Source organism: Micropterus salmoides, unplaced genomic scaffold, assembly GCF_014851395.1.
Source record: "Micropterus salmoides isolate LMB-PRFRI ecotype aquatic unplaced genomic scaffold, ASM1485139v1 Ms_hic_scaffold_20, whole genome shotgun sequence".
Classification (NCBI taxonomy): Eukaryota; Metazoa; Chordata; class Actinopteri; order Centrarchiformes; family Centrarchidae; genus Micropterus; species Micropterus salmoides.
In genome coordinates this window covers 14,980,998-15,004,356 of record NW_024041151.1, presented here as the reverse complement: position 1 = coordinate 15,004,356, position 23,359 = coordinate 14,980,998, and the positions used below count along the sequence as shown (strand labels likewise).

Genomic DNA, 23,359 nt, shown 5'->3' with positions numbered 1-23,359 from the left:
GCCTCTAGGCGTAGCAGGTCTGAACGTGAATGAAATCACTCCAATCCTATTGGTTTGTTGCTAGAACGGTAAGGTGTGACGGAATAACCGGAGGAGTATAAAGCACATGTGTACACACTCATCATTAGCTTTTTTCTATTCAGCAGGCGCTCTGTATGTTGTTTGAAGAAAGCTCCAGTCCTACAAGCAGTGTGTCTTACCTGAAGAAGAAGTCTACCAGCATGTCCGGCAACCAGATGTACAGAAGGTGTGTTTTTCCTTGCCCTCGGTACATCACGGATGGAGATTCTCATGAGATGTGTGTCTCATGTTTGGGGATGGAGCACGCCCGGGCAGCTCTCGAGGGGGCTGCCTGCGCCCGTTGCGAAGCCCTTTCCATGCGGGTACTGAGGTCCCGTATGGCTCTCTTTTACGAGGATGGCCTGATGTGTTCTCCCCGTGGTGTGGGCCCTGCGGCCGCTGAGGCGGCCTGGTGGCTTCACTCATGGGGTTCACAGCGTGATTTGTCTGAGGATTTCGGGACGGCTGAGGCTTTTTCCCGACCTTCATCCGCTGGCTCCGACGCTTCATTTCCTCGTTTAGGAGCCCGTTTCTTGGCTTCTCCCGCTTGCGGTTTGGATCCGGAGACGCTGCAGCAATCCGACTCCGAGGAGGCGGATGTGCTCAGCGTAGTGGACGATGACTTCCGGGTGTCGGGGCGGCGTCATCAGGCGGCGCCCGACTATGACGAGCTGATGGAGGTGGTGACTAGAGCCGTGGCTGAGCTCAACATCAACTGGCCACAGGAGGAGCAGACACCACAGGCTAGTGGTAAGCTTGATGAAAGGTTTCTTAAGCACCACGCGCCACCTCCACGCCGGTCTCTGCTATTCTTTCCTGATTTACATGATGAATTGAGTAAATCATGGGCAGACCCTTCTCTACACGGCTTCCCCCCCCCCGATCACTGAACTACAGTAATGTGATGGGGGTTAGGGACCGTGGTTATGAGAGGATGCCTCGGGTGGAGGATGCGCTTGCGAGCTATCTCTCCCCTCGACTTGCGTCCTCCCTGGAGAAGCCGGCATTACCCTCCAAGCCATGTTGCACCACATCTACGCTCATGGGGAAGGCATACATGGCAGCGGTCCAGGCAGGTGCGAGCTTGCACACCATGGCGGTGCTTCAAGCCTACCAAGCCAACCTGCTACAGGAGATGGTTCAGAGGGGGGGTCCCTCTGAGGAAGATCTGGCGAAGCTTCGCAGAACCACGGAGCGTTAAGACGCAGGGCGAAGCGTTCCGCCAGTACCTCCCTTGCCGGTCTGGACCCAAGGCAGCTGAGGCTGCCAGGCGTAGGTCCCTTCCCTCTACGAGCTTCTACCGAGAGGAGAGGAAGCAGAGTGTCGCTTCTCGGGGGCCCCCCTGAGGAGCTGGGCAGCGAGGCGGCGCTCTCAACCTCATCGTCTTCTGAGAGACGCGATCTGAGGACCGTCATCCAGTCCCGACGGAGCTCAGGGAAGAGGTCCTGAAGACTGGGGTAGGGGAGTCTTTCTCCCCTCCCGCACCCCCCCACCCCCCACCCCCCCGGAGGCCAACCGAGGTCCCCTCCGCCGTGGCAACGGGTGATGTTATCCCGCCATTTACACGTTCGGGACACACCTGCCACCATCGAGTCCATGCCGTACTGCCTGCCCCGAGGGTCTGCAGTCAGGCGGCTTTCAGAATCACTCACCGTGGATCTTCGGCGGCTCTCCCCTGCCGTTCTGGGGCTTCAGGGGTCCACCAGAAGATCACATGAGACACCGACCACCAGCCCCGAGGGGCTGGTTCCGTTGGCAGACTTTGCAGAGGCTTGGCGGAGCCTGATGAACATTTCTCCGTGGGTCCTGCGCACTGCCATAGATGGGTTTCGACTACAGTTCAAAACCCACCCTCCAAAATTCAGCGGGGTGGTTTGGACTGTGGTCTGCCCGGAGCAAGGTCCGGTGTTGGGACAGGAAGTTCTTACTCTGCTGAGGAAAGGGGCCGTGGAACGTGTCTCCCCCCCAGACAGAGACGCCGGTTCTACAGCCGGTACTTCATAGTTCCCAAGAAGGACGGAGGGCTGCGCCCTATTTTGGATCTGCGGGTTCTAAACTGGTCTCTGAGGAGATTCAGGTTCAAGATGCTCACCATCACCGCCATCGTGATGCACATCCAATCCGAGGATTGGTTCGTCACGATAGATCTAAAGGACGCCTATTTCCATGTCTCCATCCGTCCTTCTCACAGGAAGTTCCTGAGGTTCGCCTTCGGGGGTGTGGCTTACCAGTATCGGGTTCTTCCATTCGGCCTGGCACTTTCCCCTCGCACATTCACCAAGTGTATGGATGCAGCACTGGCCCCGCTGAGGCTCCAGGGATCGAGATGCCGAACCCCCAACTCTCGAGACTGGGCTAGGATGAGCCAGTCGTCGATGTAGTTGAAAATCCGGAGTGTGCTAGCGCCCACCCAACGGTCTACGTTCCTAGGGATAGTATGGGATTCGACAGCGATGCGGGCACAATTGTCTCCGGCACGTGTCGACACCATATTGGCTGCCGTGAAAGGGGTGATCCTCCGTGGTGCCCGGAGGATGAGACCTGCGACTCGGTCCAAGGTTCCCACTTGGGATCTGGCGGTGGTTCTTGGGGCGTTGGCTGAGGCCCCCTTCGAACCCCTGGAGTCAGCTGAGGCTAAGCACTTGACCCTCAAGATGGCCTTTCTCCTTGCTATCACCTCTCTGAGGAGGGTGGGGGATCTCCAAGCGCTTTCGGTTTCCCCGCAAAGCCTGGTGTTTGCCCCGGGGAATATTAGGGCTATCCTGCACCCTCATCCAGGATACATCCCTAAAGTGCCTTCTTGTGCGGCAGGGTCCACAGTGCTGCAGGCATTTCATCCTCCACCTCATGTGACGGCGGAGGACGGGAGACTTCATCTGCTCTGCCCTGTCAGAGCACTGAGTATTTACACTGTGAGGTCCTCCCGTTGGAGGAAGGCTGACCAGCTGCTAGTGTATTTTGGGTCCCCCAGGGCTGGGTTCCCTGCACTTAAACATACTATTAGCTATTACTATTACATACTATTTCCCTGGCCTATCAGGTGCGCGGTTTGCCTTCACCTGTGGCTGTGAGGGCTCATTCTACCAGAGGCATGGCGGCCTCTCGAGCCCTCCTTTCCGGGGCCTCTTTGCAGGATGTTTGTGTAGCGGCTGGCTGGGCCACTCCGCACACATTCATTCGGTTTACAGTCTTGACCTTCCTTCGGCACCTGGCACCTCGTGCGCTCTCCTCTTAGTCGTGCCACTTTATTGCACACTGGGGCAGGCGGGGTTTTCGGCACGGTTTAGTGGGTATCTCGTTCCCATAGTGTCGTAGCCGACGCAGTTCGAGTTCCCTCGAAGGGGAACGTCTCGGGTTACGTATGTAACCCTGGTTCCCCGAGAAGGGGAACGAGACACTGCGTCGGTTACGACACTATGGGAATGCCTCTAGTCGTAGCAGGTCTGAACGTGAATGAAATCACTCCAATCCTATTGGTTTGTTGCTAGAACGGTAAGGTGTGACGGAATAACCGGAGGAGCATAAAGCACACCTGTACACACTCATCATTAGCTTAAACTATGAAGCAGGCACTTCAGGCGGGGAGAGAGGTGCGGCGGGCCGACGCAGTGTCTCGTTCCCCTTCTCGGGGAACCAGGGTTACATACGTAACCCGAGACATTATTTTGAATGTATTTGTCGGTCATGGGTAGGATTGCATTGATTCAGTATAAGTAACTTAGTGTAGACTATCTGCAGACAGCAGGTGTTTACTCACAGATTACCCATCTGTTCACAATAACTTGATTTTATATTAGTCACCCAGTACAAAAGTTAAAGGACAAAACGGAGAATGTAAAGACATGACTTTTAATATTATCTTTATGTAGCCTATGCAGTGCCTTGCGAAAGTATTCGGCCCCCTTGAAGTTTTCGACCTTTTGCCACATTTCAGGCTTCAAACATAAAGATATAAAACTGTAATTTTTTGTGAAGAATCAACAACAAGTGGGACACAATTATGAAGTGGAACGAAATTTATTGGATATTTCAAACCTTTTTAACAAATAAAAAACTGAAAAATTGGGCGTGCAAAATTATTCAGCCCCTTTACTTTCAGTGCAGCAAACTCTCTCCAGAAGTTCAGTGAGGATCTCTGAATGATCCAATGTTGACCTAAATGACTAATGATGATAAATAGAATCCACCTGTGTGAAATCAAGTCTCCGTATAAATGCACCTGCTCTGTGATAGTCTCAGAGGTCCAGAACAAGGAACACACCAGGCAGGTCCGAGATACTGTTGTGGAGAAGTTTAAAGCCGGATTTGGATACAAAGAGATTTCCCAAGCTTTAAACATCCCAAGGAGCACTGTGCAAGCGATAATATTGAAATGGAAGGAGTATCAGACCACTGCAAATCTACGAAGACCTGGCCGTCCCTCTAAACTTTCAGCTCGTACAAGGAGAAGACTGATCAGAGATGCAGCCAAGAGGCCCATGATCACTCTGGATGAACTGCAGAGATCTACAGCTGAGGTGGGAGACTCTGTCCATAGGACAACAATCAGTCGTATACTGCACAAATCTGGCCTTTATGGAAGAGTGGCAAGAAGAAAGCCATTTCTTAAAGATATCCATAAAAAGTCTTGTTTAAAGTTTGCCACAAGCCACCTGGGAGACACACCAAACATGTGGAAGAAGGTGCTCTGGTCAGATGAAACCAAAATCGAACTTTTTGGCAACAATGCAAAACGTTATGTTTCGCGTAAAAGCAACACAGCTCATCACCCTGAACACACCATCCCCACTGTCAAACATGGTGGTGGCAGCACCTGCTTTTCTTCAGCAGGGACAGGGAAGATGGTTAAAATTGATGGGAAGATGGATGGAGCCAAATACAGGACCATTCTGGAAGAAAACCTGATGGAGTCTGCAAAAGACCTGAGACTGGGACGGAGATTTTTCTTCCAACAAGACAATGATCCAAAACACTGGAATGGTTCACAAATAAACATATCCAGGTGTTAGAAAGGCCAAGTCAAAGTCCAGACCTGAATCCAACCGAGAATCTGTGGAAAGAACTGAAAACTGCTGTTCACAAACGCTCTCCATCCAACCTCACTGAGCTCGAGCTGTTTTGCAAGGAGGAATGGGCAAAAATTTCAGTCTCTCGATGTGCAAAACTGATAGAGACGTACCCCAAGCGACTTACAGCTGTAATCACAGCAAAAGGTGGCGCTACAAAGTATTAACTTAAGGGGGCTGAATAATTTTTCTGTTTTTTATTTGTTAAAAAAGTTTGAAATATCCAATAAATTTCGTTCCACTTCATGATTGTGTCCCACTTGTTGTTGGTTCTTGTGCCAAGTGACATACTCCTGATGATTCATACAATACCATTGATGAGCCAAGCAAAATGACTCGTTTCACTATCAGAATGTGATCCATTCGGTCGATAACAACAACAGTTAAGCTGATGATACACGGAGCAACTTTTAGAGCAATGGTGCTGGGCAATGTTGCCGTCAATGGTAATCAGTAAAGATTACTACCGTAATCCCCTTCCCCCATCACTCCGCCACCCTCCCCGCACCACCGCTATCTGTTCAAAACATAGTCAGACTTGCCACCAGCAACAATGCCCAGCAACATTGCTCAAAAAGTTGCTCCGTGTATCATCAGCTTTAGCCTGCTTGGTCGGCAAAAGTCAACACAGTGGATGCTGTAGCGCTACTGTAGACTAGCGTTTGGGGGTGTAATTGCAGAATGACGGGGAGACCGACGCACAATTTCTTCGCAGGAATATAAATCAAGCATTAGTTGAAACAGTTAACCTGCTCTCGTTTGTGAAGATAACTGGCCTCCAGTGACAAAGTTGCCAGTTCTGGTGTTCACGTGTAAAGCTCAGTCATGCTTTTACAGTGTTCTGCAGTAAGAACAGGGCCTGTGACCGGCTGTCTGGCTCTCATACCCCATCATGGAGTCAATTCCTAACAGCTTGGTTGGATAAGTGAACTCCGGCAGCATGGTGAAAGTCATTTTCCAAGGATCAAGCTGTACACCTGCGATTTCGACAAGACAAGTTGACAAGATAATGGTCTTGTCTTGGTGTGGTCATACGACCTTGATCTTGTCTCCTGTTGTACTGCCAAGTCTCCTGGTAACGTCTCCATAGTCGGCTGATCACATTTGGAGACACATCAAACCGACAAGCAATGACCCAGTTCCCTTCACCGTGTTCCAGCAGTTGAACTGCTCTGGCAACGACATTCTGGTCCAATGCAAGCGTCAGGAGGGATCCAACGATCACAATCCATACAGAAAACATCATCATGCCTGTAGACTGGATAATTAGCTAATGAAAATAACAGAAATTCTATTCCTTATTTAGGCCTATGTTCACACCGACACTTCATTATCTTCATGCTTCAGACCCTTCAGACATAAACTCTTCTGTATCTTATCCTCTAATCACACAAATAGTGCACAAAAGAACACTAAAGACCATTCTGTAACACAAAAACAAACAAACCAAGCAAAACAAAACTTTACTGACACACACACACTGCTAGGAAAACTACAGTGACTTGACAAGTTTCACAAAAAATTACAGTTTTATATCTTTATGTTTGAAGCCTGCAATGTGGCAAAAGGTCGAAAAGTTCAAGGGGGCCGAATACTTTCGCAAGGCACTGTACATTTCTAGGCCTATGAGGAAGATGGGTGTTCATTAGTCTTCATTACAAACATTTAAAAGGGACAGCTTAAAAGTCATGAAAGTACTGTACTGAATAAATACCTGAGAGCTTTTGTTGCCATTATAACAAAGATCAATAGGGAACACACGGGATTTAAACCCGTATCTATCTCAATAGATATCGTTCTCTAGCTCAGCCACTTACCATGCTGAACTATTCCCAAGACTTTGAATGTAGTTGTGGCCAAGGGATTCATAATAGTGTTAAATTGTCGAAATGAAGCTACTTGCAGATTAAACCTATTTTACTAAATGTTTTATAATCGCTAATAGTTCTTAATTTTAATAATTTATTTTTTTCTAAAATGTTGCTATTGCTATAAAACAGTTATATATTTAGGCTAAATAAAATGATTACATTATATATTCTTTCTATTGCTGATTTTCTTGTTATTGCAGGTATACAATTTAAATATGAATAGCCCTAAATAATAAGGTAGCATAATAATCTCATTTAATATTGGTCACAACTGCCATAATTAGGCATATGTTTTGTGAGTTTCCTGCTGTGAAAGACACATGTGGAAACATGTTAGTTCTAAGTTAGTTCAAACGACAGTGGTACCAACAAGGAAACGGTCGTACTTCAGATGTTGATTAGTTTCACGATGCATCGTACCAAGATAGTTCACTGCTACCTTCCGTGGTCGTTCAGGAAACGCACCCCTGGTCAGGATCTTATGTTTTCACTTCCCCTCCGGCATTTGTAGCTTATCTACACTATTGTTTCCCGTTCTATAAATAAACCTGCAGTTCTTTCCATGATATAGTGTTGTCATTTGTTCATGTGTTTAGAATATTTGACTGAAGTTTTAAAATTTTTTTCCTTATAATTTAATAACTTAGAATTTTATATACCTGCGATGGACTGGCGACCTGTCCAGGGTGTACCCCGCCTTGCGCCCGATGTGAGCTGGGATTGGCTCCAGCCCCCCCGCCACCCTGTACGCAGGATAAGCGGTTGACGATAGATGGATGGGATGGATAATTTTATACACTACTAAAAAAACAAAACAGATATGATTTAAATAATATTTTTTTGCAACAAAATTCGATTGGCAAAAAATAACATGGTAATGGTATTTGTTCATTTTGAGACAGTGTCTGAGAAATTATGAAACATAATGAAACATAATTTCCCCCCTAAGGAACACTCATACAGAAACATGCACCAAAAACAGATTGAAAACATATGAACATACATACAGTATAAAGCACCAAGTCATTTATATACAAAATATTCTTTAATAACTTCTAACTTCTGATAACTCTAGCGTTCATGCACTCCTGCCACGAAGTGACATACTCCTGATGATTCATACAATACCATTGATGAGCCGAGCAAAATGACTCGTTTCACTATCAGAATGTGATCCATTCGGTCGATAACATTTGAAATATGTAAATGCTCCGTACTTGTATAGCGCATTTCTAGTCTTTTCGACCACTCAAAGTGCTTTTACACTACATCTGCATTCACCAGTCATACACATTCATACACTGAGCCTAAGTGCTCAAACGGAAACTAACATTCACACTCACTCATACACTGGCGGAATAGCCGCCAGGGGCAATTCGGGGTTCAGTATCTTGCCCAGGGACACTTCGACACGCAAGGGATTGAACCGCCGACCTTCCGATTAACAGCCAACCCGCTCTACCTCCTGAGCCACAGCCGCCCCTAATATGTACGTGCTATACCAGCCGCACAGATACAATTTTACCCCCATTCACTTTAGCGGAGCACTAAACCGGGAGTTAAGCTGATGATACACGGAGCAACTTTTAGAGCAATGGTGCTGGGCAATGTTGCCGTCAATGGTAATCAGTAAAGATTACTACCGTAATCCCCTTCCCCCATCACTCCGCCACCCTCCCCGCACCACCGCTATCTGTTCAAAACATAGTCAGACTTGCCACCAGCAACAATGCCCAGCAACATTCCTCAAAAAGTTGCCCTGTGTATCATCAGCTTTAGCCTGCTTGGTCGGCAAAAGTCAACACAGTGGACGCTGTAGCGCTACTGTAGACTAGCGTTTGGGGGTGTAATTGCAGAATGACGGGGAGACCGACGCACAATTCCTTCGCTGGAATATAAATCAAGCATTAGTTGAAACAGTTAACCTGCTCTCGTTTGTGAAGATAACTGGCCTCCAGTGACAAAGTTGCCAGTTCTGGTGTTCACGTGTAAAGCTCAGTCATGCTTTTACAGTGTTCTGCAGTAAGAACAGAGCCTGTGACCGGCTGTCTAGCTCTCATACCCCATCATGGAGTCAATTCCTAACAGCTTGGTTGGATAAGTGAACTCCGGCAGCATGGTGAAAGTCATTTTCTAAGGATCAAGCTGTACGCCTGCGATTTTGACAAGACAAGTTGACAAGATAATGGTCTTGTCTTGGTGTGGTCATACGACCTTGATCTTGTCTCCTGTTGTACTGCCAAGTCTCCTGGTAACGTCTCCATAGTCGGCTGACCACATTTGGAGACACATCAAACCGACAAGCAATGACCCAGTTCCCTTCACCGTGTTCCAGCAGTTGAACTGCTCTGGCAACGACATTCTGGTCCAATGCAAGCGTCAGGAGGGATCCAACGATCACAATCCATACAGAAAACATCATCATGCCTGTAGACTGGATAATTAGCTAATGAAAATAACAGAAATTCTATTCCTTATTTAGGCCTATGTTCACACCGACCCTTCAGACATAAACTCTTCTGTATCTTATCCTTAATCACACAAATAGTGCACAAAAGAACACTAAAGACCATTCTGTAACACAAAAACAAACAAACCAAGCAAAACAAAACTTTACTGACACACACACACTGCTAGGAAAACTACAGTGACTTGACAAGTTTTGATGCGTAACTGCTGACTGGAGTGATTTGAGCTAAGTTTCTTCTGTGTTGAGCTTTTGTGTCTTTTGCTGCCTTTTTGTTTGACAGTCACACTTGCACTGTAGAGTTGATTACTGCACCACTGACTGGGGTGCGTCAGGCAGAGACAGGAAGAGTCAGAGAAACACTATAGATGAAGGGTGGAATGAGAGAAAAGACATTGGAGAATGGATAAACACTGAAAGAATAAAGAGGGTTAGAGAGACTTAAAGATAAACTTTAAAGATTTAAATCGACTTTGATTAGAGATCAACCTCATTTAAGGGATCATGTACTTTATTCCTACTCTTTCTAGTCAGTATTTATGAGTAATGATAATGATCGTCCAACCTAGAAATCTGGATCCCACAACCTGTTCTCCATTTAAAAGCTCCAGACCTTGCATTTTGAGAGGCAATTTTAGATTATTTAATGCTATTCTAATTTAATGGGGGTATATAAAAAAATGGCAAGGGCAAGTTTACATGTTTATTAAGTAAATATAAATAAATAAATAGACAGTGCAGTTTTTACATCAAGGTTTTGTTAGTCTCGAAGATGGAGATTTGTGTTTTTACATGCTTAATATTTGCTAAATAAGCATGTTCTTTAGACTCTCTGTCTTACCAACTTATTTTTCTACAAGTTCTACCTGTTGACTCACCCTCAAGTAACCCTTCACTTACTGCATGTATAAGTGTTTTCCCCAAGGAAATAGATTGTGTCAGTATTTAGCATATTTTGTTTCCCCATTATTTGTATTTTCATTCAATATTTTTCCCTGAGTATGGATCGTTTATCTCTTTTCCCCTGCTCATAATGGATAAGCCTGCCAATGATTGCGTGTAATTGATGGAAGTTCCTTGTCGTCATGATTAAAGTGCACAGAGCATTTCAAGATGATTAAATATTAAACACAGGCCAAGGCCTTTTAGAAGTATGAAATGTGCAGTGTTCCAGAGACTGAATTCCCCCAGACCTTTCTCTTTGAAGCCATCAAATAATGCTCTGCTGTTCTGTCTGTCATGACTTATTGGCATCTGACATATAGGCGTCTCCCTCTATGAATTCAATGGACGCAATTAACTTGATGTACTCCTCCAATTAGAGCTCCAGCTCACTGATTTTGGCAGCTAACATGGAAGAAGATGAGTTTTGGGAAGTTATATAACAAGCCCCTTTAAAAGAAATTTAACGAGAAGACACCTTGTGTGGCTCTCATCAAATCTGCTCTTTGTTCCCCCTTGGATCAAATAGGATGAATTGGCGCTCGCCCCAGATGAAAACTTTGAATCCTACACACAGCAGTTTCCAAACTTTTCTACACCCTCCCGTTCTCACAGAAAATGTTACAGAACATGGATTAAGTCCAGTCTCTTTTCTTGCTCCTTTCTGCTGCTAATGGCTACTTTAACTGTCACATAAAGACCAACATTGTCCCCCGGCTTGGCCTTACTGGATGCTGGTGGGACACAGGTTTTCAAATGTAAATGTGACAAATTAAAGCAGAGAAGGAGTGGGAGGTACAGGATAATGAGGAGCCACACACACACATACACACACACATACACTACATAACCTTTATACTAGCTAGAGCATGGCCTTTGTAACTTTTTTTCAGGCAATTTAATTAAAGATATATTTTGGGGGTACATTGTGTACATATGGAAATATTTTGCATTCCATTCCTGAATTGATCTTGTCATTGAGTGGAAAACAGGATGCCATAAGAAAGAGAACTGACCGACCTTCTGTAGTTTTGGCCGTCGGTTGTCTTCAGCATTAAATCTGGACTAAAGCCTCAGAGGTAAATGGCAGCGTGTAGAAACATCATCTTGAGTGACAGCATCAATGACAGGGCCACTGCTGCAGTGACAAAGAAGGACATTTCAAACATTTTTTTGTCTGACAGAAAGTATCAAAATGGATGCTACTGTTTTTTATGTTTGGACATGGAAAATCAATAACAGATCATCTTTGAGGAGGACATTTTTGATTGCAGTGTAAAGGGAGCACCAACATATAGTATGTTGGCATATATGTACGTTTGAATGCGTTCTGTCTGCTCTGGTCTGGGTGATTTTGTGTGTAAAGTTTGCATTAAACACTTTGTGGCCCGATTGAGCTGGCACATTAACAAGGACAGTTCAGCTGGGGAGAAGTCAGATAGGGATTAACCCACTGTCAATATCAGTATTTGTGTCCTGCATCAATTTGCTTTGATTTTTAGTTCTTTCCTTTCTTCAGTTTCTTTCTCCACATATTGCTAATGCATGGTATTTTGTCAGCTTGGTGGAATAACTTAACAAAAATTATTTGACAAATGGTGAAATAACATTTGTCTTATTCCCCACATACAATTTGACAAATTTCTCTCATTTTATGAAAGGTGTACTTAAAAGTGTGTTAGGTGAGACAGGATTTAATGGCAGTTGATTTCACAGTCAGTGAAATAAAGTCTGAAACAAACATCTTTGAGAAACAAGATCCAAAACTAAATAGAAGAGGAAAATTGCTCATGCATACAAAGAAGGAGCGGCATAAATATGACTCAACAACGACACTGAGGAAAGAAAATGAAACAAGTACCACACTAGGCCCTACCTGATGTTGACATTTAAGGACAATAACATGTTGAACATGGATTTTTTGCTTTATCAATTCACAACATCAATATAACACGCAGAGGCCTGTGCTGTTTGTAAGAAGAAGACTATATAAAAGATTAGTGGCATTTTTAATTTAGTGCAAGTTGCAACTCAGAAAGCAGCTTTGTCCCCAAATGGAAATTAGTTATGTTTGTAAATTGATAGTGAGTGTTTTTATAGCATAAGAGGAAGTGGAGCAAATAATGAAAGTTACTCAATAATTTTTTTAATTTTCCATGTACATGAATGGTGCTTGGAGCTTCGTGAATAGCTGAGTCTTTACAGCAGTGTTAAATGCAAACACTAGAAAGTTGAGTCCTTTGTCTTTTGTAGTAAATATTTTCTTATGTTTTTTTCCTGTCTAGTTTGTGTGTCTTTCAGTATAACTTGCTCTGCCTCACCAGAGCTCTGAATACTTTTTTTGTTGAGGGGACTCATTATTTTTTTTTTATTGCTGCTATAAAAGGTCTCATTCTAGACCTTTTATTATGCTGCATTATTTTAATTACACACCCCCCCTCTCTTTTTCTCTGTAAAGGTTGTAAGGTTGGCATCTCTTTAACACAGAAGGCTTGTTTCCCCTTACTTTCCTTCACCTGGACAAGTATTTTAAATTCTCCCCTGCCCTAAACTCTGTGGACGAGGGTGCATTCACTGCATTTCTGAAGAGACAAAGCAGTAGTTGAGGGATGGGAACGCGTACATTTGCCTAAGATCTTCAATAGTTTAATTCAACTATAGCCCAAAATTACTCCAGCTTGTGTTGTAAAATTAGATTTAAAAATTGAGACTACAATACAATGTATGTTATACACAAAGTAAAACCGATCAGATTCACATGTCAAATCATTGCGTCATTATGTCAAAACTTTAATTTGTCAAACACTTTGATTTATGACCTAAATACTTGCAATACTACATTCCCACCAGCCTCAGCTGTACTTTGTGTTAAGTGCTAATTAGCAAATGATGGCACGCTAATAGATTTATCTAAGATAGTAAACATAGTACAGTACATACTAAACGTCCGCATGCTAGCATCATCATTGTGTGTTAGCATGCTGACATTAGCATTATGCTCAAAGCAAGAGCTTATTTAGAGCTTTTTTTAGAGCTATTTAACAAGACTTTTAGTGTATTCCAAAATCATAAAATCCCAAATATTTGTACATGAACACAATTTGTAGGAGACAAGGTTAGTGTGATGGATGCACAATGGCCATGTGTCTTGTACTCTAGCTGTGCTGGAGTGTATTTGCATGTGTCGTGGGTGTGTTTTCATTTGTGCATGTGTTGACCCACGATGCTGTCTCATCTGCCATGCCCTATTAATTCACTCCTACTCTCACTGACTGCAGCCTCTGCTTCCACAATGTGGGTGTACCATTCCTACAGGCCTTCTGCTTTTTAAAAAGACAGCTCTCTCCTCTTTTGTGCCTCCTTATTCTTCTCTCCTTCCTCCCTTTTCTTTGAAAACCTTTGCTTAGCATGTTTATCTTCCATCGTAAACACCCCAAATAACTGATATTTCTCCTGTGGTAAAGATGCTTTTCTCTTTGTGTGAGCTGATGTTACAAATAAGGCAAATGTATTGTATCTCTTTGACCAGTGTATTAACTGTATGTTTTATGTTCCTTGGTATCAACCTGCAGTGTTTTAAGAATCCTATTGTAGGATTATTTCAACTCCCGCTCCTGCTACCTTTTTACCACAAACATGAATACCTTTTACCCATTTAAACAACATTGTAAGCATGTTGTGTCCACTTAAACAAAATTAATTTCCTTGCAGTGCAGGACAAGACACAGGATTTATGTTGCAGGTTTTTTTTCTTTTGAAAGGAGTAGCCTCTTACAGTACTTTACTGCATTGCTGTTCTATTGGTAGTGGACAGCAGATTTGGTATTTGTGAAAATGAATGTTTCCAAAATACTAAACCAGACAAAGCAATAACAATAATGTGTGTAACGATTTGTTTGTCTACGACCTCAAGGTGTTTACTTACATGGATTACAAATGATTAGATCTGCTTCACTGATCTGTCTTCTGCACAAAAAGCACCACACTGTGTGTTAGAATTGTATGTTATTTTCCTACAGCCTTGGACTTACAGTAGTCACTATTCACGTCTGTTGTTGTCATAGCTGACCTGAAACTGTTCTGTCAGTCTGCATTTACCATTATCCATTTGCTTTGTCTTATTTTTGCAGATTGTGTCTGGTGTTTTTGAGACTGCTTCAAAACTCCCTTCAGGTTCAGACGTACCAGGAAGATATTTCAAACAGTGTTTCCACTTTGTTCTTTTACCGTGGCCAGAAGCACAAAACCATGCCAAGTTCAGTGTGGGAACGACAAACATCCCTTGTACCCAAGCTCTGAAGTGCCAGCAGTGTTATCACACAACGAGGCTCCCACATTTTAGCTTTAGACTGTGCTATGTGCTATGAGCAGGATTAATTTGGAATAGCACAAAGCCAATGTTAGCAGTGGCCATGTCAATATGGCTAACAAGTCTCCTACAGCTGTTAACAGCACTAGGAGACTTGCAGGAGAGAAGAGAAAGAAAGAAACTGGCAGACAGAAAGTGTGAGTGAGGGAGAGAAAACGTGACGGATGATAGACAAAAACTCTCTAACACACACACACATACACACACACACGTCAGTATCTTAGTGGGGACTTGTCATTGGCATAATGCATTCCCTAGTCCCTTACCCTAACCTCTACCCCTAACCCCACCACATCTTCTTTCCACCCCTGATATGCCTGAACTTGATGGCTGGGAAGAAGTGCAGTTTCTCTGCAAGGAACCCTTGCAATAGACAGTCCTCGACACCCTTTCCTACCCTCTGCAGCAGAACGCAAGCATGGTGAAAGGTGTTAGGGACAGGAAAGGAGGATATTGTTACAAGGTCCTTGCAGAGAGTCTCTAGGGACATTGCACCTACCAGCCTGCCAGGTGGGGAGGAAGAGCAGAAAGAAGACATTGGGAATGCTTCAGTCCTTCTGTACAGGTCCCCTAGGAGCACATGAATAAGCGCTGCACCAGTGATAGCTGGTCCTGCCTCCAGTGTCTGGCACAGAGTCCAGAGGCGCTCAGTTCTCAATCCTAGGACCTGCTCAATACCTTAAAGACCACCAGCCTTGCATTTCCAATCAGCAGTTTTTATTAAAAACCTCCAAAACGAAAGGTTGAATCATTTAGGAACCAAGATCCACTTTAGGGATCGTAAAAATTTGAAACCAACGTCCTTACATGTATTTCGGGATGCTGAATAAGAATTCCATTCCAGAGATACAGGTCTGGTCCCGTTCTGGTACTGGTTCTGACTATCCCCCATGGTCCAATCGACTCTGGACTTAGCGAACCAAAAAACCTCTAGAAATGTTTCATCAAGCTGGCACTTACGGTTAAGGATCATCACTTTGATGTTCATGGTTGTTACCCCCATACCCTAAACCTAAAACTAAGTCCCTTTAAAGTTATGGGGTTCAGCAGTTTGGTAGCTACAAAGCTGTGAGACCAAAGAAAAAGTAGTAATAGTTGTAGAGGCTGTTTGACATTTTTTGGTTTTGATGTGGGTTGTACTATACTTTTAAAACTGTTGACCTGTCACCACATCATAACCTTCTTTTTCTCATTTTTAAAAAGGTCAGCTGAAGCTGTCAATCATTCAGGAGCATGAAGTACTTGTTGTTAGCGGTGAGTACTATTACTTCATACAGACACTGCTGTGGAGAAACACTTTGATAATTTTAATGACAACACTAAACACTGTGTGGCTGCTCGAGGCTGGTGAAATATTCATAAGTAATGTGCAAATTATTGAAAAATTACATGGCATAGAACTTTATTTGTATAGCACATACTGTATCATTTGCAAAATATGAAGTAAAATATTGAATGATGCTTGTGGGCACTGCAGCAGTGTGTGAATCTGCTCTCTGTCGGGGAGAAGAGAAACACATTTTCAGGGTCGATACTGTGGAAAATGAATATTAAAACCATTTGAAATATTCAGAATCGATATGTATAAAAAAATCGATATTTTTATAACTCTATGGCACAGTACAGATTACCTGTCAAACCACAACAGGCGACCACTAAGGAGAAAAGGCTAGAAATGTAGGTGGGAAGGTAGCTGGGTGCATGAATCTAATGCAAGTGGTTGTTTCTTTTGGTCTCCCAGCAACCAAACTGTGCACACTCCTACTTTTGTTATTCTCAGTGTCCCCTCTCAGCGTCTTTTGTGCCCCTGTCATTTCTCTGAGTGAACGGCCATTTACTCATCAGATGCCAAACTAGATGTTTTTCTCAGTTCTTGTCCACTCTTTTATGTTGCATGACATACTTGATGAAACACCTAAAAAAAAAAATTTTTTCCGTTCCAACGTATTATTATTTCAGTGGCTGTAGTTTGCTCATATATAAATCAGTATGTAAAACCCAAACTTTTTTTTTTTACTATTGTTGTTCCATCCAAGCTTTGTGTATTGTGTGAAATTTCTGACATTTACAATTGTGTGTGAGGTCATCAGAAATTGCAATCAGCTAGAATCAAAAGTTACCCTGTAGACTGGCAACCTCATGGCGTGCAGATGCCATAAATTATGACATTTCTGAAAATAAGGAATTATTTTATTTTGACAGACTTGCATAATAAAACTTGCAAAATATTTGCAAAACATCACGCACACACAATGCATAAAAATTGTACTTGATCGTGGACTTAGCCTCCTGTCTCGATGTTCATGTGCTTTTTGAGCCCCATGTGGAAGCTTGTAAAGGCCTGTGATGTATTCGAAGCAAACACTAGAAGGATGGATTCAATGCTGTGCTTTGGCAGAGGATAAATTACCCACAGTAAAATGACTTTGCTGGCAATGATGAAGGCAGTGAAAAAGTGCATCAAATGTTGACTTACTCGCACAACTTGAGCAGCTGTTTCTATAAAGTTTGCAGATTTCCCTTTCAGCCATTGGAAATACCTAATGGCTTTTTGCAAATCATTTTCACAGCTTGTTATTCCAGCAGTCAGACATCCTCTTATTCTTTCTGCACATACTTCATCAAGAAACAAAAATATGGGTGAGCTGATGGGAATCAGACAAGTTGTGTTAAACATGGCAGCCTGTTTTTCTCCAACCAAAGCAGCTTGCCTGGTGCATATGCCAAATATGCTTGTACATTTTATACTCGCTTGGCTCATAACACGTGCACACATGGTCTACATAAGAAAACTTGATCGTGTTTAATTGCAACAGTGTGTTCATTCAGAAATATTGTACACCACAGGATCTGAGCCACACTAAGCTTTACGGTGGAGCACAGCATTTGTGGTTCCAGTGTTATGTCTTTACTGTAACATTTTGACCCTGCAGCTGAAAATTAAATGTGCATTTACATAATTTATACATTTATTCAGTTCTATTTGTGTGTCTTCACAGTTTTGGAGGCTAGGGGCTTGGTGGAACAGTGCCAGGGGCCATGTGACTCTTATGTTAAGGTATGTACCACTGTACAGAATGAATGAAAAAACCCTTGTGGGAACTGTGAGACAAGGGTGGAAACTAGATTGTCTGAAATTTTGTTTTGCTGTCATCCTCAGGTTGGCATGTTCCCAGACAGTGATCCTAAAGACAGACAGAAGACTCGGATGGTTCCGCACTGTAGGAGCCCCATCTTCTTACAAACCTTTTACTTGTAAGCATTCAGTCAGTTGTTACAAGCATTGAATTTCCCAGAACGGTGGCATACCATTTTAAGATTAAAAAAAAAAATTGGTGTAGTTCAATTTAAGACTCAGTTTAGTCTTAATTGTAATCCAGTTTTGCTTAACTTTTTATATCCTCCCCAATCTGTCAATTTCACCAGATAACTGGATGTGACAAATATGTAAATAAAAGCATGTCCACCTTTGTATTATACATACACAGCTTTTGAATCTCAGTTGTGGTCTTTTCAAGTGTCATTATCATCAAACAAATGTTTGTGCAAAGTTTCAGTGAGAACAGTTCATCTAGTTAGTCATAAATATACTTTATAATTTATTTTCTTTCCTTTGTTTTCAGTGTTGTCAGTGAAGGGGACCTTCATAAGAGACTGCTCTTTACAATGTGGAACTCTGACTCCAGAACAAGGTACCTGCTGGGAATGTTGATGATGATGTTGGTGAGATAACAAAATAAATTATTTTGTGAGGGTTCTTTTTCATGTAAACTCATATTTAAAATGTGTGTTTTGAAGAAGGTGTAACACGCAAGCGAGTGTGGGGCATGCTCACAGGAACAAAGCTTCCTACTAGGGAAGTAAAATAACATTTTATAATTGATGGTGCTGCACTGTGTGTTTGTCTGTGTGTGTGTGTTTCTTTGTATGGCTGTTTCTGAATCTGGCAGAGTGAATGTGTTACTCTCGCCTCCCTGCCTCACCAGACTTAAGCTGAAACAGGGTCATTGCTGGGGATGGAGGACATATGGTTGAATGAGTCACAAATTTCTTGTGCTACGTTGTATTGAGAGGACAGATGAAAAGAATTGCTGGGTGCTAGAAATACTGAAGAACACTACTTTTAACATTATGTATGATTTAAGGCTCTTTGCCACTAACACAGAACACCCTTAATTTTCTTTAAATGATTCTTTCTTTTTTCAATTGAATAAAAACAAAATACCACATACAGCATGTGTTTGAAAGGACGTACACAGATGTACTGAGTGTATACAGGGACAGGCTTACATGATTGCTTGTGTTTAGATCATGGAATGATTATAAAGATAAAGATAAAGACCTTTTTGGGACAGTTTCTGGGACACAGATTAAGAGCGATGTACTCATCTTTGGTAAGCAATTAAGCCTCATTCACACCAAATGTCCACTGGTATTAATTTGGAAAAGCCAGTAAGAACAAATGTTTCCAATAGTAACACACATTGATCAAGCAACATTTTTCTGTGTCTGCTAGATACAGTGAATGCCTGTTTGATTGAATATTAGTTTGGTCCCTTTATTATGCTAAAAAAAGTCAGTGTAGCTTGCCCAATAACTTGATTTATTGAAAGCCGTGGGACAGCCTGACCTTCTTCTCACATCAGGTATAAATTAACTACATGATGTAGAAACTTACGTGCTCCCTTTTTCTTTGAGTAGAATGGTTATTGTGCATATAGTTTTATTTAACAGGCTTTGTTCACACATACTTCAAATACACACAGAGCCGTTTCATACATAACCATGGATTCTCCAGATGCTCTGTCAAGCAAGGATGAAACTGGAGTCTATTACAATAAACCAGGGCAGCCGTTCAGCACTGGCAGTCTGTCACCTCAGATGAACTGCAGTGACCAGCTCCATCGACAGCTTTGTTGTGGAGTTGCTCGAACAAAAGACTTTGAGATCACATCGTAGGACAAGGTGTTGTCTCGTCAGGCAACATGCCTATATAAACCTGTAGAAGAAGCTCATCAATCATCAATGTCTAAAAAAAGTAGAAAAAGACCCCATAGGGATTCTTAATGCAGCAACAAGGACAATAATCTTTGTTGGCTTTCTCATCTGCAAATGTTGTCAATTGTGGTTGTTGGAACCCATGACAAACATGGAAGCACCCCAACCAGCAATTGAAACTGTGGTCTCTGTAAGGGTGAGCTTTACCCCTGCACCACTCGTGTTCCTCAGAAGCAATTTTAAATCAAGTCCAGCCTGAAATGTCATGAAAATGTGCTTATTCAACCCTCCCCTCTGCTATGCTGCTGTGAAGAAGTTGTGGGCAGTATTGCCTCTTCAGCAAATCCTCTTAAACAACACAGAACATTGTAGCCAAGGTGGTGCTGCAACCAAGCACAGCGAATCCTTACATGAAAGTGAGCAGTCGTGCAATGCACACACAGACTCAATGGCACAGCATGCAGCAAAAAAAAGTGAGCTTCACTTAAATGACAACTCCTGTCAGACACTGGGCATCCCAGATAGAAAGTATTGCTAATGTTAGGGGTAAGATAATAGGAGCAAGACTATAATTAGATGAACGCCAGGTATCACAGTGTCATATTCTGTTTTCCCCTGCTCAGTCTTCTCTTACTCTCATCTACAAAAGATCCACATTTTACCAGACAAACCTTGTGTGGACGTCTGCCAGCTTCACAGAATTGTTTATCCACAGCAGTGGCAGTTGCAAAGCTTCACCATGTTTGGTTAGTGTTTGATCATGCAACTTTGAAGAGAAAAGATAACACTATTTACAGTATTGTTTAAAACACAGAATCCTTTGGGTAAGCTGTTTTGCATTATTTACTATGTTCTTTTCTTATTATTTTGCACTGATAGCTTCACAGTTAAACTAACCAAAACATTAAGAATCAAGATGATAAAGAATGAAATCCTGTTGGAGGCTTAAAGGTTCTTGTGCAGCCGACAAATGCATCATAAGCAGGAAGTACAGGATGCTTCTTTAGCTAGTAGTGTTTTCAAGTTTCGATAATAGTCTTGTGTACACATATATACTGTATACTGTTAGCTGACCATTCTGGTGAAAAAAACTTACTGGAGGTTCTGGTAGAATGGGCTATTATAAACTCAACGGTCACTGGCTCATTCTACTAAGTGAAGCCAAGGTGTTCATTTGTGCTGACGGCCAGTTTGCCCTCAAAACAGCATCAGCAGCTGCATTTGTCCTGTCCAGCTGGGAGGTTGTCGAGAACTGTTTTTCTCAAGTATGCATAATTAAACATCCCCACCCACTCTGCCACCCTCACACACAGACTCCCATAACTCTCATAATATATTTGTCCACTGTCAGTATGTTGACATATTCATGAAAAATATTCCCAAGTATCACATTTTTGCTGCTTTAAACTTTTTTTTATTATTGTTTTGTTTATCTTTATTATGGTTTACCATGCCTCTAACAACACAGATTTCACCCAAGGGATCAACCTTTTCCCATCTTTATGTAATAAATAAGTCTGTACAGTAACGTGGGACAAGATTATGTTTGACAATCTGACACTAAGATGAACACTATAACATTTTATAGTTTGATTGGTTTGTATTTATAGTCAGGTCTATTGAATTGAATGCTTTTGGAGGATAAAAAACACATTTTAGATGTCAGACCTGAGTTAGGTGATGCATCAGGGATTAATTGGTTTTTATCCTACTTATTTATTCTCTCTGTATCTCTCTCTTTCTGTGTATCAACAGGATGAGTGCACTGCTGGGTTGCATGAGCTTTGGTGTGTGCTCCCTCATGGACCCGGACAAGGTAAGTTTAAACACAGCGATTACAGATATAAAGACATTCTGTAAACAGTGCCTCAGCTCCTTTTTTAAAATTTTACTCTTTCTGTCTGTGCGTGTTTGTCCATGCATTAGACCACAAATCTAAGAGTTTAATTCGGTGTGAATGAATCCCAGTGACCTCAATAGTTGAGAGGAAACACTTTGGGGTTACCAGTGTTACCGCGCAGCAATAGTGCCTCCAGATACTGGAGTTTGAGTCACACTCTTTACTGAAATGTTATGGGTCATACACACAGGCACACACGCATTCCTTATTTTACTGTAAGTCTCACAGAATCTCATGTCTCTACTTATTTTTTAAGTACAATACAAGTGCAAATTTTGCAAAAGAACATTACACACTGTAAATCTTTAACCAAATGAAAGTGAGTCTTTTCAAAGATGCATTGTACCATATCAACAAAATATGAGTATTGCATTTTAATAGAAAATGTAACCTTGGGAGACTTTTGTTATCACTGGTACTGCAATGACAACAAGACCCACTTTGATGTTTTCTGTCACAAGACAACAAAGCCCAAAGTTGATTCCTTTTGTCGGCCTGTGTTTGAGCTGTCAAAAATACAGCACATCCTGTTCTCATCACGTAAACTGAGCATTTCCTAACTGTTGCACTGGCCTCTGTGCTTGGCTAGCTGGTGTGAACACTGAATACAGTGTCAGCATGCTATAGTGCTAATAATGATAATGCTAATTTGCTTATGTTATGCAGGTATGTGACGTTTACCATGTTCAACATTTAGATTAAGGTTTTAGCATTCTACCACTAATCATCACTAAACGTGAAGTAACGCTGTGGCTGATGGGAATGTCTACCACTCAAACTACTCAAAGACACACGACAAACGACAGACCCACAAAGGATGAGACCACTTCATCCCACACACCTGCATCATTATATAGAAGAACACCGGCCCTTAGTCTTTCTTCCTAAACTGTCTTAGGTGATAGCAGATAAATGTGAGGTCCAAGAGTTCAGCGTTGCTCTTTGGTTGAGTTGGAGTAGGTTATCCTTCACTGTACAATATATGCCCATCTTAGCTATTTCCCTTCACTGTTCAATTATTCAACTCTAATTTATCCAACTGTCTTTCTCCTGCCTTTGCAGATGTGCATGTTTTTTTCCTGCGGTGTTCCACATATTCATATTTAAAAAAGAAATTCCACATTTTAGTGGTCAGTGCAGTAACCATTTCAGATGTTTGGTATGTAATGCCTTAGCACTTTATGTATGGTATTACATCATTTAGCCTGCATTTGTGTGTCTTTTAAAGCCACACAAGGTTATCAAGTACTTTTACAGTATACAGAATGTATACTAAGATTCTGCCTTGGATTTAGAGAAAGCAGCACAGTTGAGAAAACCTCTTATTGAAACTGATCCAATTGTCTGTTTCTGTACTTGTAGGATCAGTTGTTGCACTCATCTGCCCTTTACCAATGGAGTACAGTTAGGGCTTTTTGTGTACTAGAAAATATGAGTGTCCTGTTGACACAGTGGTTGAAGACACATAGCATTCCTGGTTTCAAATCACTGCAGAAAAGAACCCATAAAGTGAAAGTTTGATAAAAGAATTCCATCTCTATCTTTTTTTGACTGCTAACCCTGTTCATACAAAAAACTCCTGATGTTTTGGATATCATCAGTATTTTCCTTTACTTTTGACAGTTTGACCCAAGGTTTGAAGATGACACCAGAGATGACATCAGAGCTAAATTTGACTGTTTGCAT

At 42.4% G+C, this 23,359-nt stretch overlaps 1 protein-coding gene across 1 annotated transcript in view; it reads left to right on the top strand.

Annotated features, from left to right (window-relative positions):
* rgs3a (regulator of G protein signaling 3a) overlaps positions 1–23,359 on the top strand; it is a 157,776-nt gene that overhangs the window by 10,599 nt on the left and 123,818 nt on the right. The window contains exons 3-7 of the mRNA XM_038733259.1: positions 15,979–16,029; positions 17,775–17,833; positions 17,936–18,030; positions 18,399–18,467; positions 21,529–21,589. Coding sequence (XP_038589187.1) covers positions 15,979–16,029; positions 17,775–17,833; positions 17,936–18,030; positions 18,399–18,467; positions 21,529–21,589 — 335 coding nt within the window. The remainder of the gene's footprint in view (positions 1–15,978; positions 16,030–17,774; positions 17,834–17,935; positions 18,031–18,398; positions 18,468–21,528; positions 21,590–23,359) is intronic.